The following is a 16,044-nucleotide window of genomic DNA, read 5'->3' on the forward strand; positions in this document are numbered from 1 at the left end:
TTATAGCTACTACATTGAAAGAAATTCTAATATAGAATTTTACAAAAATAGACTTTGTGATGCGTCATTTAATATAGACCGGCAAACGAGTTTCCACCGAGCAACCACCGTGCGCTGCTTGCTTGCTATCAAATTATACCAGTCCGTTGTACAGAATCCTGTAGCCTCACATTTCCAAACAGTTGAAAACGTTTTTGCGACAAAACCCCGGTGGATGCAATCTGTGTGAAGGCTTTGTACTTTTTTCATTGATAAAATTATTCTCCTGAATTCGTAAAGACCATTTTTATACGTTCTTGTCCCACTACAGGACAAGGTGAGCCGAACCGAACTGAGATGTGTTGATCACGCATCGCCTCATCCGCAGTTGGCAGATCGATGACAGCTGCAGCAAAAAAAAAAAAAAAAAATGCAACAGTTCAAAAGAAAAAGAGAAGAAAGAGGAAGCAGTGAAATGCTGCGGTAGTGTCATCGGTCGAAAATCTAAATGTTTCTGCTCCCGTTTCTTTCGTGTCGCAATTTTCGTTGCTTGTAGCTCGCATCGCTACTTTTCTGTGGTTTGTTCTTTTGCACATAGTGCCAGCACGCAGTGGCGTGAACCGTGTTTCCTTTGCCATAGCCATAACCAGCGCAACAACTCCGGCGTTAAGGCCCTGCGGAACGAAGGTGGACTAGAAATTGTCCCACTGCTGGTGAACTGTGGGCTTTCTTCGGTAAGCGCTGTTGTGCGATTGTTGTGTTGATACACACCAGTGCGCACTGGCCGGCACACGTTTGGGTAGCTGGGCGGCAGAACCATTTGCTGCCCGTATTGTGCATTTCGCGTTCGTCATCGTGCGGAAATTTGGCGCAGAACAAGAGAGATTCGACGGGAAGCAACAACTACTCCACCAGGAGCGAGTGAACAAGACAAACGTAGCGTGCGATAAAGCAGGAAAGAGCGGGAGGTGATCAAGCAAGAAAGAAAGAGTGAACGAGGACAGTACATCCGAACATGGAGTGTATTACGATCCTGGACGACATATCCTGCTAAACTAACCTCCGCCCAGCACCCATCAAGAAGACGGGCGGGAATACTGGTTCCCGGATGGTGCAGCGCCACTGATTTGTTTTGCATGCACCGCAACAGCTGAATGAGGGAGGTGTTATAGGTTCGCCAACAAGTGGTACTTAATATTGCTTAAGTAGACCTGCAAAGGTAGTGAGAGACGTTAGGTTAAAATTAAAGGCTTAGCTGCTTAGTTGTATTGCAAACACAAGCGAAAACAAACAAACGACGATAGTAGCAATACATCCGACTACCTGGTGGTGCTGTACATGTGTGTGTGTGTGTATGTTGAATTCTTGTTGCCGTCCGTGCATCCGTGCACACACATACACAATGACGACTAAGAAACCGATGGACGAAGCTCGCAGGGCAAGGTAAGTGTTGGACAACCGGCAGTGTTGCAAACTCCCAATATCTCTAACTTCTAAACCGATGCACCATCCCTCTATCCCTGGCAGATTAATGTCCCTGGAGCAGAAAATACGTGACCCGTCAAGCCTCGGCAACATCGATTGCCTGCTGGATACGCTTACTGCACTCGTTGCGGACTGTGATCATGAGAATGTGAAGATAATTAAGAACATCGAAACGTTCATCAAACGCTGTAAGAATCGACCGTTCACCCTCCCAAAACAGTTTGATTTTACCATATATTTTTCATTGCTTCCTGTATATTTCTCAGACAAAAACCTGGCCCGTGACATCACGAACCTACGGATGAATCCGAATGATTTCACCTTTATCAAACTAATCGGACGCGGCTCATTCGGTAAGGTGTTGCTGGTGCGCCAGAAATCCACCAAACAGGTGTACGCGATGAAACGTCTGTCCAAGTACGAGATGATCACCCGTGCCGACACGGCGTTCTTCTGGGAGGAGCGTTACATCATGGCGAACGCAAACTCCGATTGGATCGTGAAGCTGCATTACGCATTCCAGGACGCAAAGTTTCTGTACATGGTGATGGACTTCATGCCTGGCGGTGACATTGTCGGGTTGATGAACGTGTACGAGATACCGGAAAAGTGGGCACTGTTTTACACGATGGAGGTGGTGCTGGCGCTCGATACGATTCACCAGATGGGTTTCATCCATCGGGACGTTAAGCCCGACAACATGCTGCTCGACAAGTACGGCCATCTGAAGCTCGCCGATTTCGGTACGTGCATGCGGATGGATAGCAATGGGCTAGTGCGATCGTCGAGTGCGGTCGGTACGCCGGACTACATTAGCCCGGAGGTGTTGCAGTTCCAGGGCGAGAAGGATGGGTACGGGCGGGAGTGCGACTGGTGGTCGTTGGGCATCTTTCTGTACGAGATCCTGATCGGCGATACGCCCTTCTTTTCCGACAGTCTCGTCGGCACGTACAGTAAGATTATGGACCACAAAAATTGTCTCCAATTTCCGGACAACGCGCCTATGAGCGAGAACGCGAAATCCCTCATCAAGGGCTTCCTGACGGATCGTACGGTGCGGCTCGGTCGCCACAGTGTGGATGAGATCAAGTCTCATCCGTTTTTCGTGAACGATACCTGGACGTTCGAGAATGTGCGCGACTCCGTACCGCCAGTAGTGCCCGAGCTGAGCAGCGACGATGATACGCGCAATTTTGTCGAGGTGGATCGAAAAAACAGCGGCACGACGAACTTCCCCACGCCCACCACCTTTGTTGGCGATAATCTGCCCTTCATCGGGTTTACCTACTCGCCCGACTATCAGCTGCTGAGCGGTGAAGTTGGTGCCAGCGCGGACGGTGAATCGGCTACCGAGGATACCACCGACAATAAGGAAGCGGGAGCGAAAGCTCATCGGCACCGGTTGTCTAATAATGCCGAGCTGCTGCGACTCGAAAACATGCTGCAGCGTGAGAAGCAGGCGGTGGAAACGCTCGAGAAACAGGAGCGCACGCTTCGCCAGCAGATTGAGCTGATCACCAAGCGGGAATCGGACATCCAGGCGCTCGCGAACGAGTACGAGCGCGATCTGACCATGCTGAAGCACAGCTACCGTGAGGTGCAGCGACGTGCGGACGGTGAGCAGGAAAACCGCAAAAAGCTAGAATGCGTGCTAGTCGAGACGACGCAGCGCCTGCAGGAGGAACGAAACCTGCGGACGCGCGAAATGAACAACCTGCAGCAGTACACCGACCGCATCAGTGCACTCGAGAAGCAGCTGGCGGATGTGCAGGAAAAGTATAAGGCTGAGGTGGAGACGGGCCAGAAATGTAAGAAGCAGATCGCGGAGCTGCGCATGCTCAGCAGTAACGCGGAGCAGAAGGCACTCGATCTGCAGTCGATGCTGCTCGGTTTGCAGACGATGCGCGATATGCTGCAGCAGGAGATGACCGAACTGCAGAACCAGCTAACGCAGGAGCGCAACACGCGTATCAAGCGGATGGAAATGCAGAAGGAGCTTGAGGTGAAGGTGCAGTCGATGTGTGCGGATATGGAGCGCATTTCGGCGCGCGAGCAACAGGTGTTCGCCGACAACCGTACCCTGGTCGATCGGATTTCGGAGCTAGAGAAGGAGTACGCATCGATGGAATGCGAGCTTAAGGCGGTGCAGAGCCGTTACGAGCAGGAGGTGCAGGCGCACCAGGAATCGGCCAAGGCACGGTTGCTGAACAACGAGGAAGCAAACATGCAGGAGGTGAAAGGTACCGTATACATTCCCAATGGCTTAATGCTGTTTGTAATCTGTATCGTCAAAAAGTAGTCGAAACGAAAAAAATTCTAGGAAAAAAAACTAGAAACTTAATTTTTTCCTTCTTTCTTTGCAACAGCACTGCAAAATAAGCTTACGGAGGAAAAGTTGGGCCGGCAAAAAGCCGAACAAAACTCGCAGGATAAAGAGCGTCAGCTGTCCATGCTATCCGTCGACTATCGCCAGATTCAGCAGCGTTTGCAGAAGCTCGAAGGAGAATACCGGCAGGTACGTACGCTTTATCGTCCGTGTGTGATTGTGTATGCGTTTGTTTTCAAATGTTTATTTATCGTTTGTTTTCCGGGCAGGAATCGGAAAAGGTTGTCGCCCTCCATAGTCAGTTAGAGCAGGAGCAGAGCAAAAAGAATAGCTTGCTGTCGGAGATTAGCTTGCAAAGCTCGGAGGTTGCCCACCTGAAGTCGAAGGAGATGCAGTCACAGAAGGAGCTGCAGCAGTTGCGCGATACGCGCAAAAAGCTCGAGGAAGATGTGGCTAATGTCAAGAAGCAGCACAACACGGACATCCTGCAGGTATCGTACCGTTATCACCAGTTCCGAATTCCCATTCAACTCATTCGTGTCGCCCTGTTTATACTTTTCCAGATGAAAGAAGTGCAGGACCAGCTGGAGGTCGAGCAATACTTCTCCAAACTGTACAAAACGCAATACAACGAGCTGCGGGAAGAGATGAAGGACCGTATGCGTCAGCTGCAAAAGCTCGACGAGGAACGGTGCAACATTATGCATCAGCTGCAGCTGGCTAATGCGCGCGCCGACACCGAAGCGCTCGCACGTTCGATCGCGGAAGAAACGGTGGCAGATCTGGAGAAGGAAAAAACGATGAAGGAGCTCGAGCTGAAGGATTTGCTTACCAAGCACCGAAACGAGCTGATGGCAAAGGAGGCGGTCGTAACGTCGCTGAAGGACGTTGAGGCCGAGCTTAAAAAATCGCTCGGCAATAAGGAGTACGAGCTTGAGGATATGATGCAGCAGAGCAAGAAGCAGCAGGAAGAGCTGTACCGGCTGAAGTATGAGCTCGGCGAGCTGGACAAGTGTCGGGCAAAGCTGGTGAACGAAACGATACTGAAGCAGCAGGCGGTTAACAAGCTGGCGGAAATAATGAACCGCAAGGATAACAATCTGACTAGCAAGCAGAAGATGAAGGTCAACTCGACGGCCGAGCTGCGCAAGAAGGAAAAGGAGAACAAGCGTTTGCAGCAGGAGCTGTCCGTGGAGCGTGCCAAATATGATGAGCTGTGCCAGAAGCACAACGAAACGATTAGCCAGCTGTCGCGAGAGATTGATGTACGGTTTTTGTCCCCTTTTCTTGTCCATTTGGCAATTGTTTTATAATCGTACCGTTTTTGTTTTTTTTTTCACTTGTAGCTTAAAACCAAGCTTCAGATGGAAATCGACTGCAAGGAGACGGAGATCGAACATTTGCAGATAAAACTGATCGAGACGGCATCACTATCGTCCGTCGATAACGACATGATGGAGGAAAACCAGGATTCCATCTTCGAGGGTTGGTTAAGCGTACCGAACAAGCAGAATATTAAGCGACACGGATGGAAGCGTCAGTTTGTGGTGGTATCGCCGAAACGAATCATTTTCTACAGCTCGGAGCTGGATAAGCAGAACACTAGCGATCCGTTGCTGATCATTGATCTAAGGTATGGTAGTTTTTACACTACTTACTTTATTTTATTTTTGTTAACTTGTGTTTTTCTTTTTTCATTTGACCATTTGCAGCAAGGTGTTCCATGTGCGTCCGGTTACGCAAGGTGACGTTATTCGTGCCGATCCCAAAGAAATACCGCGCATCTTTCAACTGCTTTACGCTGGTGAGGGTGAAGCGCGCCGTCCCGATGAGCAGCAGCAGTCCGACGTTGCTTCTTCGCGTAGCGATGAAAAGCCACTCACGCTACAGTACAAAGGTACGCTGATGGAAGCAGTGCGCAGCAAGAAGAAAGCTTCTTATTTTACATCTTTCTTGTTTCTCCCCTCCCTCTCTCCGCCAGGCCACGAGTTCCTCCAAATAAGTTACCATATACCAACGACATGCGATCTTCCTTCGTGCCAGAAGACGCTCTGGCACGTCTTCAAATCACTGCCAGCGTACGAATGCAAACGGTAAGCGGGCTAGCTTTTTTTTTTGTATGCAGAATTTTGAATATGGGATTTTACTTCTCTCTCTCACAACAGCTGCCGTTTCAAGCTGCACAAGGAGCACGTTGACAATAACAATCCACTGGCACCGTGCAAGCTGCATCACGATCCAAACCATGCGCGTGAAATGTTGCTGCTCGCCGCCTCGAACGATGATCAGCACCGTTGGGTTAACCGTCTGTCCAAGCGCATTCAGAAGAGTGGCTACAAGGCTAACTCCAACAACAATGTCGGCACGCTCGGAGGCAGCGGCAATAGCAGCTCGACGGGCGGCAGTAGCGGTGGAGGTGGAGGGGGCAGCCGTGGTGCCGGTGGACTAGGCAACAACGGTAACAACGGTAACTCCAACACCAATTTGGATTCCACGAAAGTTTCACCTAGGTAAGCGAACAGCTCTCCGTGATCGGCTGGCATCGAGTTGATTGATCATTGGTACGAATATTTATTAATTAATGATGACGGACCGATGCCGTATTGTCATTGGTATGAATATTCTGATGGTTTATTTTTTTGCATTTTCAGCCAATCTGCTCGGTCGAACAATAAGCCAAGCTCGGCTGCCGTCGTACAGCGATCAGCTACTCTACCAACGAACGCTTCGCTAAAGCAACCGCCGCCGTAAACAAAAAACAAAAAATGAACAGCCGCGCAAGAAGCCATCATTTTCACTTTTCATTTATAATTTCCACTCCTTTACATTTTTAAGCTTCATTTTGAGGGTTTTAATGGTAGCATGCTACTATTCCGGAATATCATACTTTGACACACACCGTTACTCATCTTCCATTCCATACCGTCCGGTGAATGATAATCAGTGTTGTATTTAACGTAGCAGCAACAACAAAAAAATCATTCGCTTGTTTTTGCTTGGTCTTAAACATATTTTCCATTTTATTTATTTGCCTTTCCATCGGAATTCCATTCTAAATACGGACGAATTTTCCGTATATATATTTGCTGTTTTTGCATTTCATTTATTTCATTCCAATAATTTTCGAATTGCCAACACTCGAGGATCAACTACTAGCGCAACAACACACGTGTTACGCGTCCACAAGAGCATTCGAATTAATTAGTTGCGGCAGTTCAGAAAGTAGGGAAGTTTAATCAATTATTCGAACAACAACAACAACCAACCGCAACGTTGCATTTTAATGTTCTGATAGCAACTTTAAATTTGTTAACAGAAAGCCATGCACTATCATGCGATCGAGCTTCTAACTGCAAAGCACTTTGAGCGTTGCGTGTAAAGAACAAATAACATGATTTTGCGAAGTTCTATTATAACGAAATAGAGTAGAAACAGAAATGATTTTTTTTTTAATGTAATCACTTAGCATAAACATCTTTCGGAACACAAGCAACACCGCAGATATCGACCGCATCTTACAGCAAGCATTTAATTTCCATTTTGTCGATGTGTGTGTACGTTTTTATTTGTTTTTTTTTATAAAACGGCAAAATTTGCTTCGAACACGGTTTAGAGAGGTACGCGTAATCGATTTCGAAAATTCCGGCCTTGCCAAACAGACTCAGGCGCCTAACACTTATAAAACAAATGTACCATGCTAGTAATATAATGTCGTTCTAATAGCAACGATTCTTTGCCACGTTACTAAGCCGACAAGGAGAAGAAATCGACCAGCGCCTTATTTTTCAGTATCGAACTTCAATCTACCTTTGCATTCCTATATGCCGCGATATTCCCTTAACTAAACGATGTAAGCTGTTACCTGTTTGTTTTCTTTTCGGATATGTTTGATTTTGTTTAAATCTAATACACTAATCGTTGCTCAATCCTTGTTAATGAATAATGCTTTTAAGGTACAACTATACACTGTTGTCCCAAACACTCGTACGCAGACGATGATGAAAAAGATGATGAAGGTGTTTTTTTTTTGTTTTGCTGTCTGTTCTGTATAAAGTCATTAAAGGTGTATGTCTCTTTTTGTAGCAATACGCAGTTAAAGGTAAAAAAATGAAGAAGATAGTTATATATATATAGCCGTATATTTTTTTACACAACAGAAACAAAGCACATTCATAATGTCCAGTAGTATTAGTTGTCTCGGCAAAGGGTTTTTTTGGGACACGATTGTCCAAGGATTGGATAGTACCGATGGCGTGATAGAATAATAGAATCGAATAGAGAGAGCGAGAGAGAGCGAGAAAGAGAGAGAGAGTTATATTTAGCGGAACGAAAGGAATTAGTAGGAGTTTAATAGTGGCTTTTCTACAAGTAAGTAGGAGGACCAAACGCATATTTTTCTACAACACAGTGAACAACACAGGAGGAGGGAGGGGGGGGGGGGGGGTTTGGAGAAATCATAAAAGTTTAAATACGAATAATATAATTCAATTCAAAAACCAACGGACAGCTTGGGACAAGCCACAGGTTTTGGGGAATTTTGCGGAAATCAACCCGAACAGGGCGATAGCTGGGCGAAGCGATTTGCATTTGTTAGGAATAAGTAATTGCGCGAAGAAGTGAAACAAAACTCCCTCCTAGAATAGGTAGTTGCTTTATTTGTATATTCTATTTTCCTTTTGTCTTTCAAGCCAGATGGGGCGGGCGCGTACATCAGAAGAAGATTTAAAAAAAACTATACAAAAGTCATACTGTAATCAATTGAGTCAATCGAATCGAATCACCGGTAAAATGAGTACAGAGTTAAGTGATACATGAACGATTAAGATTAAGTGATAAATGGACGAATCTGTACACTTCACATTCACAAGGGAGTGTTGCAGAAGGCAAATATTGTAACGGGGGGAACAACAAAATGATAGAATGAGGCGGAAGATGCGAAAGCGAACCAGTTGCCCTTTTTTTTGGTAATGGGTTCTGTGAAACATCCATATAGTGCCTTGAAATGGAACATATCGCACCGTTCTATAACGAAACGACGGTTGCCGATATTTCGAAACAAACGAGTAACACCACAACACAACGCTTGCTCGAGCCGCGAGCCGCAATACTGCAAAAAAAGCGCGCTCAAGCTTGTTTTAAGCAGAAACGAACGCATTTTAATATTTGTTGTGTAAGTAAGTCGGAAAAATTTAACCTACCCTACCAAATGTAAATAAAAAAAAGCGAAACAGCGAAACCTCTGTTACACCTTGACAATATAAAAGATGGTGAGAAAAAAAAAGGATGAATGAATGAGTGAGAGACCTAGAAACTGTTGCCAACTGTGCGTGTAGTAGACTTGCAGGACTAAAAAGAAAACGATTTGCGGTTTTTGAGTAATGCGCTGATAATTGATCGAGAAGCACCACAAAATTTGTAATAATAAAACAGAACAAAAAAATCAAACAAAAGATGGCGAATGTTTCATTGAAAAGGTTTGCTATTTCTTCCTCTTTCATGGCCTTCTCCTATTGAGCATGTCTTAAGACATGACCCGGTGTCCAATCCGTTTCACAGAAAGACAGCATCCTATCTTAAGATCGCCGCCGTCAACTAATACGCTACTTCCGGTTCGTACTCTATCACGGTCAGAGCCTTCCGATTAGTGATGGGCACTCATAATCGGAGAATGGCCATCCGTCGGCTCAAGAACAACAAGGCACCAGGCACCGACGGAATAGTAGCCGAACTGATCAAAACCAGTGGCGTAGCACTCGAACAGGAAATTCATCAAATTATTACTGAGGTATGGGATAGCGAATCGATGCCTTGTGATTGGAATCTTGGTATCATCTATCCCATATACAAGAGATAGGCTAGAGTGCAGCAATTACAGGGGTATTACGGTGTTGAATAACGCCTACAAGATCTTCTCCCTAATCTTACAAGATCGACTTGCCCCATTCGTCAAAGAGATAGTCAGAAACTATCAGCGAGGATTCCGAAACGGAAAATCAACCACTGACCAGATCTCCACGATGCGGCAAATCTATGAGAAGATGGCGGAGCAGCAGCTCCACTCCTACCATCTCTTCATTGATTTTAAAGCCGCCTATGACAGCATAGCGAGGGTAAAACTGTACGACACAATGAGCTCTTTTGGAATCCCGGCCAAGCTTACCAGGCTTGTAAGAATGACAATGGCCAACATCACATGGCAGGTGAAGGTGGATGGAAAACTCTCAGGGCTCTTTGCTACCACCAAGGGCTTGCGCCAGGGAGATGGGCTTGCCTGTCTACTTTTCCATCTGACGCTACAGGGAGAGCCATCAGTGACTCGGAGGTGGAAACTTCGGGGACCATCTTCTATCAATCCAATCCTGGCATAGGCTGATGACATAGACATGATTGGTTTGAGGCTCTCCTATGTAGCAGAAGCTTATCAAAGGATCGAGCGTGCGGTTCAGAACCTCAGGTTGGAGATTAAGGAGGCGAAAACCAAAATGATGGTGGCACCACCAGCGGCCCTGCTAACAAACACTGATTTACGCAGGGGTGATGTACAGATAGGTGACCTCACCTTCGAAGTCGTCCAAAACTTCACCTATCTGGGGTCAAAAGTCAGCACCGACAACAACATTGATGTCGCGTAAGGGTGCTGGTTGCTAACCGGTCATACTACAGCCTGAGGAAACCTCTCCACTCTAAATACCTGTCGCGACGTACGAAGCTGGGACTGTACAGAACATTTATAGTCCCAGTACTCACATACGCCTCTGAGACATGGACTCTGTCCAAAACCGACGAAGCCCTCTTAGCCGCGTTCGAGAGGAAGATGCTCAGAAGGATTTTTGGCCCCGTATGTGTGGAAAGACAATGGAGGAGCCGCTACAATGACGAGCTCTACGGAGCTGTACGATGATCTCACCATCGTCCAGTGAATAAGACTCGTCAGGCTTCGGTGGGCTGGTCACGTCATGAGAATGACACCGGACGATCCAGCCCGTACAAGTCCTTTTAGGACGTCCACACGGACAGAGGAGGCGTGGTAGGCCCAAATTGAGATGGAGTGATGGCGTTGATACGCCCGCCAGAACGGCCGGGATAACGGATTGGCAAACGACGGCGCTAAACCGTGAGCGGTATCGAGGATTGTTGCAACAGGACAAGACCGCAAAGCGGTTGTATCGCCTGATAAAGAAAGAAAAGAAAAGACTCATAATCGGAACTACCTGGTTCCGATTCCATTGTCGGAATCGGTTCCGGATCCGATTCAGGGTCCAATTCAGGATCCGATTCCGGATTCGGATCTGGAATGGAAAATCCGGTCTCCATCAAGATGTCAAGCTGTTTTTTGCATTTTTATATGGGCACAATTTCGAAAATGCAAAATCATTTTTATAGAACGACAATATTTTTTCAACGAAAAATTATCAGCTTTTTTTTGCATTTTTTTAATAATAGTATTAAACAAGTAAAAATTTAATTCCGGATCCAAATCCGGAATCGGTTTCGAAATGTGTTCTGAACCTACTCTTCGGCATCGATTCCAAAAAAATCGAAGCTCTCCGAAATCGATTCCGACCAAACCATCATTTTCCCCATCACTACTTCTGATGATGTTGATGATGACGACGAGAGACTGCGTGCGATAAACTAGGCTGACTCGCTACAGCCAATACCTCAAGAGCGCAACGAGCGTTACGTCTTGTATAGCAGAGTCCGAGTCCGAGCAGAGTGAACCAGGTACGGAACTTGAAAACTATTTGAGTACGACATACATTCCAAGCGGTGTGCTGCAGGACGGGATTCAGAGCAGCAGAGCTTACCTCGAACTAAGGAACGCTAGATCTGGACGAGTTCGCTGGCTGAGGGCATATCGTGTCGATGAAGTTAGCTAACCCTGCAAAGTCCTGTGTCCTGCACGGCAATCCTGTAGTGCGTTGGAGTGAAGAGAATTCGTCATGTTGTCGTCATATGATAATGATGTTGAACGTTTTATTGTACAGAAGAGTAATTTTGGGTTTTATTTCACACAAGACATACTCTGTCGCGCAGCTTACACTCTTCATCTAAGTAAAAGACAACAACCGGTTACCAAAAATACAACGGGACGCGTTCGGGTGCTTGTTACTTGCAGGGAATGGTTCGTTAGTTATCGTCTTTCGAACTACTAGCTTAAAATGTATTTTTGTATCGTTTTTTTCTCATGTCACGGTGACCGAAATAATCATAGATACGCTCTCTGTACACAGACGGTTATATTTGTTTAATTAACTTTCCATATAACTAAATAATTCGCATCCTCTTCGGCTTTACGCTTAACAAAGTCCACCGTCGTCTGTCTAACCAGCGGGTGTACAACAAAATACTATAACTTGCATCGCGGCAAACCATGTCATGCGGCCACAGTGACCTATGAAAGTTATGCACACAGCACATCGTACGGTGAAACGGCGTGTATGTGGATGCCTGGAACCTTAACACAATCCGTCAGCTTGTTAATCCAAGTTAAGTATGAATTAAGCAACGGTTCCTTCGTTCGAATCTGGTCGCGCAGGACGACTCGCTTACGGATAGAATCAAGTCATAGAAGCCAGCCCCCATTATGTTTCGAGCTTGTAGCGCATCCTCTTTATAATAGAGCACAGAGAGAGAGAACTATTGTACGGAAGACGTACGAAACATCCTAAGGTGACTGTGGTGGTTCCCGGCTAAAGTATGGCGCCGTATCCTGCACCAACAGTGTATGGCAAACGTCGCACACCCGGGCCGGTTTCCGGTTCGGTCCGGACGGTACCGATTTCGATAGGCACGGCTGACAGTAGATGGTGCCACAGTGTCGACAGTGCTGTTTGCGCCGCGTTACGGTAAATTCTTTTTTGCAATTGGGGCACTGATCCACATCATCGTCGTCCTGCCAGCGTACCTGCGTATCCGCGGACCGGATCTTTTCCAGCTGCATCTGCAGTGACTGGGACAGCTTGACAAAGTCCTTCTGTACCGCCTCGTTGTTCGCCAGATCCTCCTGCAGCACCATCATTTTGCTGCGCAGATCATTGTTCTGCCGGTCGAGCCGTTCGTTGCATGCCTGCAGCTCGATGATCTGCATCCGCAGGTCCGAGTTTTGCTTTTGCTGTTCCACGTCGGTCCGTTCCAACTCTTCGCGCACGCTAACGAGCAGATTAAAGTCGTGCTCTTGCTTGCGCAGCTGTTCTAGCAGCACGTGCTGCTTCTGGATGAAATGTTGCTCCGCTTTCTTTACCTCCCGATCCCGGCAGCGCTGTTGCTCCTGCAGCAGTGCCACCTCATCCTGCATGCTACGCGCCTTCCGTTCGGCAAATTCACAGCCCGCTTTAGTGACGATTAAATTTTCATGCAGCGTCAACACCAGCTCCTGCAGCTCCTCGATGCTTTGGGGAAAGTTAATCTCTTGATCTTTGAGCGCGTCCGAGCTGGCAATATATTTGCCCGAAAGGAAGTCGTTGTCCTGCTGCAGACTGTTCAGCCTGTAGCATATGTGTTCCCGTTCTTGAGTTAGCTTCTGCAGTTCGTCCCGTAGAGCAATCTTCAGCTGGCCATACTCACGCCGCAGCTTGTCGAGCGCTTGCTCCGTATCGGTGGACCATTCGGTAAGCTTCTGCACCTCGTTTTTGTGCTCCTCCCGCTTCTTGTGCCATTGCACCTCGAGATCGGCGCGTAAGGCCGCCTCTTTCGTGACCTGCTCCTTCAACCGGTCGCAACTTTTTTCCCATGCCACCGTACGCTTCCTTTCCTCTTCTTGCTGACGTGCCAAGTTCGCTTGGTGCGTTGCGCACTGTTCGCACGGTGGCGGTTCGTTGGCCGCAGGTGGCTCCTGCGCCGGGCCAGCCGGAGCAAGCATACCTATCAGCGCAGACGTTTGCGTTCCATCTTTGGGTTGCTTTTCGCGGGCGGTCGTGTACGTTTCGATTTCTTCGTACGCGAGCCGCAGCTTTTCCTTCAGTGACTTAATCTCTTCCTCCAGCGGTACTACCAACGAACGCAACACTTCCGCATCTTCCTGTGCCTGTGTAATGGAAATGCAAGGGTGAAAACCGGAAAAACAAAAATCTATTAGTTTTTTTTTTACGGTTTTGTTTTCCACTGAGTACCTATGTAGTGTAGTATTATGTTTAGCAAGATCGAGCGTTCAAGCGATTGTACATTAATTGACGAATAGAAAAAAACACACAATAACAATCGCTTCGAAATTTTCGATCATTTCGAACTTAAAATTAGTTCTTACAGTAGAATATCGGAGTTGTAAAATATAATTTAGCAGTTCTTTATCTATTCCTATCTAAAACCCAGCGAAAAAATATTACAAACCGTACGATAATATACAAACACTTCTGGACAGACGCGCACACTCACACACCTACACGCACATACATACACCTACACACATCTCGCACATGTACGTGCAATATCCATTCGTTAGGGGATGTTGCTGATGTTATGCTTAGATTTCACACGCCCGATTAGGACCACTATGAATAGATTATAATTAAATGCACCACTAGTATCCGTCCTCCGAACGGCTTTTCGCCATAGCTTACCACATCTACCGTTGCTGTAGGGTCCATTGCGAAAAAAAGGGCCTAAACTGTACAAACAATTAGCAACACCAGCCGTTCGATGCATGCTACGAATGAAGAGCGCACTGCTCTCAACTCGCGTTGATAGTTGATTATGACAGTTGGCGCTTTTGCATGGTCGGATAGCTTTCTCGGTGTGTGAGTACTGCGATACGGGATGGAGGCCGTTAGCATGAGGCACACATGTACTGCTTCTACTACTACTACTGGTGCATGACATCAAATGCTGATGCTCTCACGGAGTTGATACAAGTTTGATACAATTTGGTGAGAAAAAAGGGGCAAAACTAATTTTGTACATAACTTAACAAACAAAACAAAACAAAAAAATCGAACTTTCCTTTCCAATCCGATCACATACATACGTACATATTTCTTTACCTTCCGCATTGAATCTTCCAGGTTGTCGCAGCTGCTCGAGTCGGCCGCACCGAGTTTGAGTATTATTTTCTTCGCCTGCTGCACGGTTTTTGCAAGGCTCGGTGACACCTTCATCAAAAAACGGAAAGAGAAAAAAGAAATAGAGAAACAACAATTCTCGACCAAACAGCCCCCCTCAATTGCAAGCACAATTATCATTCTTGGGCACTAGGCGCTAGCTAGAAACGGCTGAAAACAGAACGTCCTACCTGATTGCTATCCGCCAGCTCTTCCTTTAGCTGCCGTATCTCCTCCGCAAGCCGGCCATTTTCATCCTTCATCTGCTGGACCGATTCGCGCATTAGGGATGATTCATCCAGCGTTTCGTTGACCAGCTGCTTTAGGGTGCGGTTTTCATCCTCGACCTTGTTACGCTGCTCTTCTGCATCCTTTTCCCGGCTGTACTCCATGATCATAAGCTGTGCTTTCGCTTCCTCCAGCTCTTTCCGTGCGGTAGCCGATTCGGCTGCAAGCCATCTGCATTCATCTACACGCGGAACGGATTCGGAAAAACGCAGTCTTCGTAAAAAAATCCGTTTCACATTTACGGTGCAGCGATTCCTTACTTTCTTTGGCTAGGTACAGCTCCTTCATGCGGGCTCGCTGCTGGTTGAATTCTTCTCGCATTCGCAGCAACTCTTTCTGGGCACTTTGGATTTGGGTTTCCGGTGCGTTATTCACCACAGTGCCAGCACCGGCTGGCGGTTCCGCTGTTTCCTTTTCACCTTCCATCGGAGGAAGTGTATGTGTGGCTGTGACCGGTAGTCTTAGCAACCTGCGCGACACGAGAACAGTATTGATTGGTAAGATATCGAAAACGGAAAAGGGCAACTGCCCATTGTTTACCTTTCATCCGATAGTAAAACCGGCCGAGCACCGACCAAGATGCAACCGAAATTGCTTTCTGTGGTTTTCGTTGTCTGTTTTTTTCTTTTTCACACTTTCGTTCCGCTCGCGAACGTCAAATGACGAACGAAGTCATTCACAACCTCTGTGAACGTGAGGTAGCAAAACCCAGCCATCGAAATATACAACATGATCTATATAAATTAATCATTTCCGTACCAAACATCGGGTCCACCCCCTGACAAATTTCCCCAGTTTTTGTATGTGATTAGAAGTTTTTTAACTTTTCAGCAGGTGGGAAATTGGAATACCCTTTTTAAAATGCCGTCATGATTAATATCTTGTAAAATACATGCTAGCTTCCGTTTAGTTCCATATAAAAAAGGTCGT

The 16,044-nt window shown here is 46.7% G+C and overlaps 2 protein-coding genes across 4 annotated transcripts; one reads left to right on the plus strand and one right to left on the minus strand.

The window, feature by feature from the left end:
* Positions 1-113: 113 nt before the first annotated feature.
* Positions 114-9,235, plus strand: LOC118510438 (rho-associated protein kinase 1). Of its 2 annotated transcripts, none has more exons than XM_036052233.1 (11): positions 114-1,422; positions 1,507-1,652; positions 1,731-3,704; positions 3,831-3,979; positions 4,060-4,281; positions 4,354-5,055; positions 5,137-5,423; positions 5,503-5,687; positions 5,772-5,883; positions 5,956-6,351; positions 6,442-9,235. In XM_036052233.1, the coding sequence occupies exons 1-10, from the start codon at positions 1,334-1,336 to the stop codon at positions 6,302-6,304; spliced, it is 4,215 nt and encodes a 1,404-aa protein (XP_035908126.1). In that variant the 5' UTR covers positions 114-1,333; the 3' UTR covers positions 6,305-6,351; positions 6,442-9,235. The 2 variants fall into 2 exon arrangements, with proteins under 2 accessions (XP_035908126.1, XP_035908116.1); XM_036052223.1 differs by having other exon boundaries at positions 130-1,422; positions 5,956-6,300.
* Positions 9,236-12,006: 2,771 nt separating this feature from the next.
* On the minus strand, positions 12,007-16,037 carry LOC118510575 (rab GTPase-binding effector protein 1). Of its 2 annotated transcripts, none has more exons than XM_036052576.1 (5): positions 15,655-16,037; positions 15,375-15,583; positions 15,018-15,295; positions 14,770-14,877; positions 12,007-13,817 (listed from the first exon to the last, which is right to left on the minus strand). In XM_036052576.1, exons 2-5 carry the CDS (start codon positions 15,538-15,540, stop codon positions 12,459-12,461), a joined length of 1,911 nt encoding a protein of 636 aa, XP_035908469.1. In that variant the 5' UTR covers positions 15,541-15,583; positions 15,655-16,037; the 3' UTR covers positions 12,007-12,458. The 2 variants fall into 2 exon arrangements, with proteins under 2 accessions (XP_035908469.1, XP_035908461.1); XM_036052568.1 differs by having other exon boundaries at positions 14,758-14,877.
* Between the last annotated feature and the right edge of the window lie 7 nt (positions 16,038-16,044).

The sequence above is a fragment of the Anopheles stephensi genome, chromosome X (genome assembly GCF_013141755.1).
Source record: "Anopheles stephensi strain Indian chromosome X, UCI_ANSTEP_V1.0, whole genome shotgun sequence".
Classification (NCBI taxonomy): domain Eukaryota; kingdom Metazoa; phylum Arthropoda; class Insecta; order Diptera; family Culicidae; genus Anopheles; species Anopheles stephensi.

Excerpts from the sequence above, each read along its gene's own strand:
- LOC118510438 (XM_036052223.1), top strand. The coding sequence starts at position 1,334 with ATGTTGAATTCTTGTTGCCGTCCGTGCATCCGTGCACACACATACACA. Across the intron at positions 4,282-4,353 it reads ACAACACGGACATCCTGCAG|ATGAAAGAAGTGCAGGACCA; the intron begins GTATCGTACCGT and ends ATACTTTTCCAG. Across the intron at positions 6,301-6,441 it reads TCCACGAAAGTTTCACCTAG|CCAATCTGCTCGGTCGAACA; the intron begins GTAAGCGAACAG and ends TTGCATTTTCAG.
- LOC118510575 (XM_036052568.1), bottom strand. The coding sequence starts at position 15,540 with ATGGAAGGTGAAAAGGAAACAGCGGAACCGCCAGCCGGTGCTGGCACT. Across the intron at positions 15,296-15,374 it reads GCTGTACCTAGCCAAAGAAA|ATGAATGCAGATGGCTTGCA; the intron begins GTAAGGAATCGC and ends TTCCGCGTGTAG. Across the intron at positions 14,878-15,017 it reads AGCTGGCGGATAGCAATCAG|GTGTCACCGAGCCTTGCAAA; the intron begins GTAGGACGTTCT and ends TTTTTGATGAAG.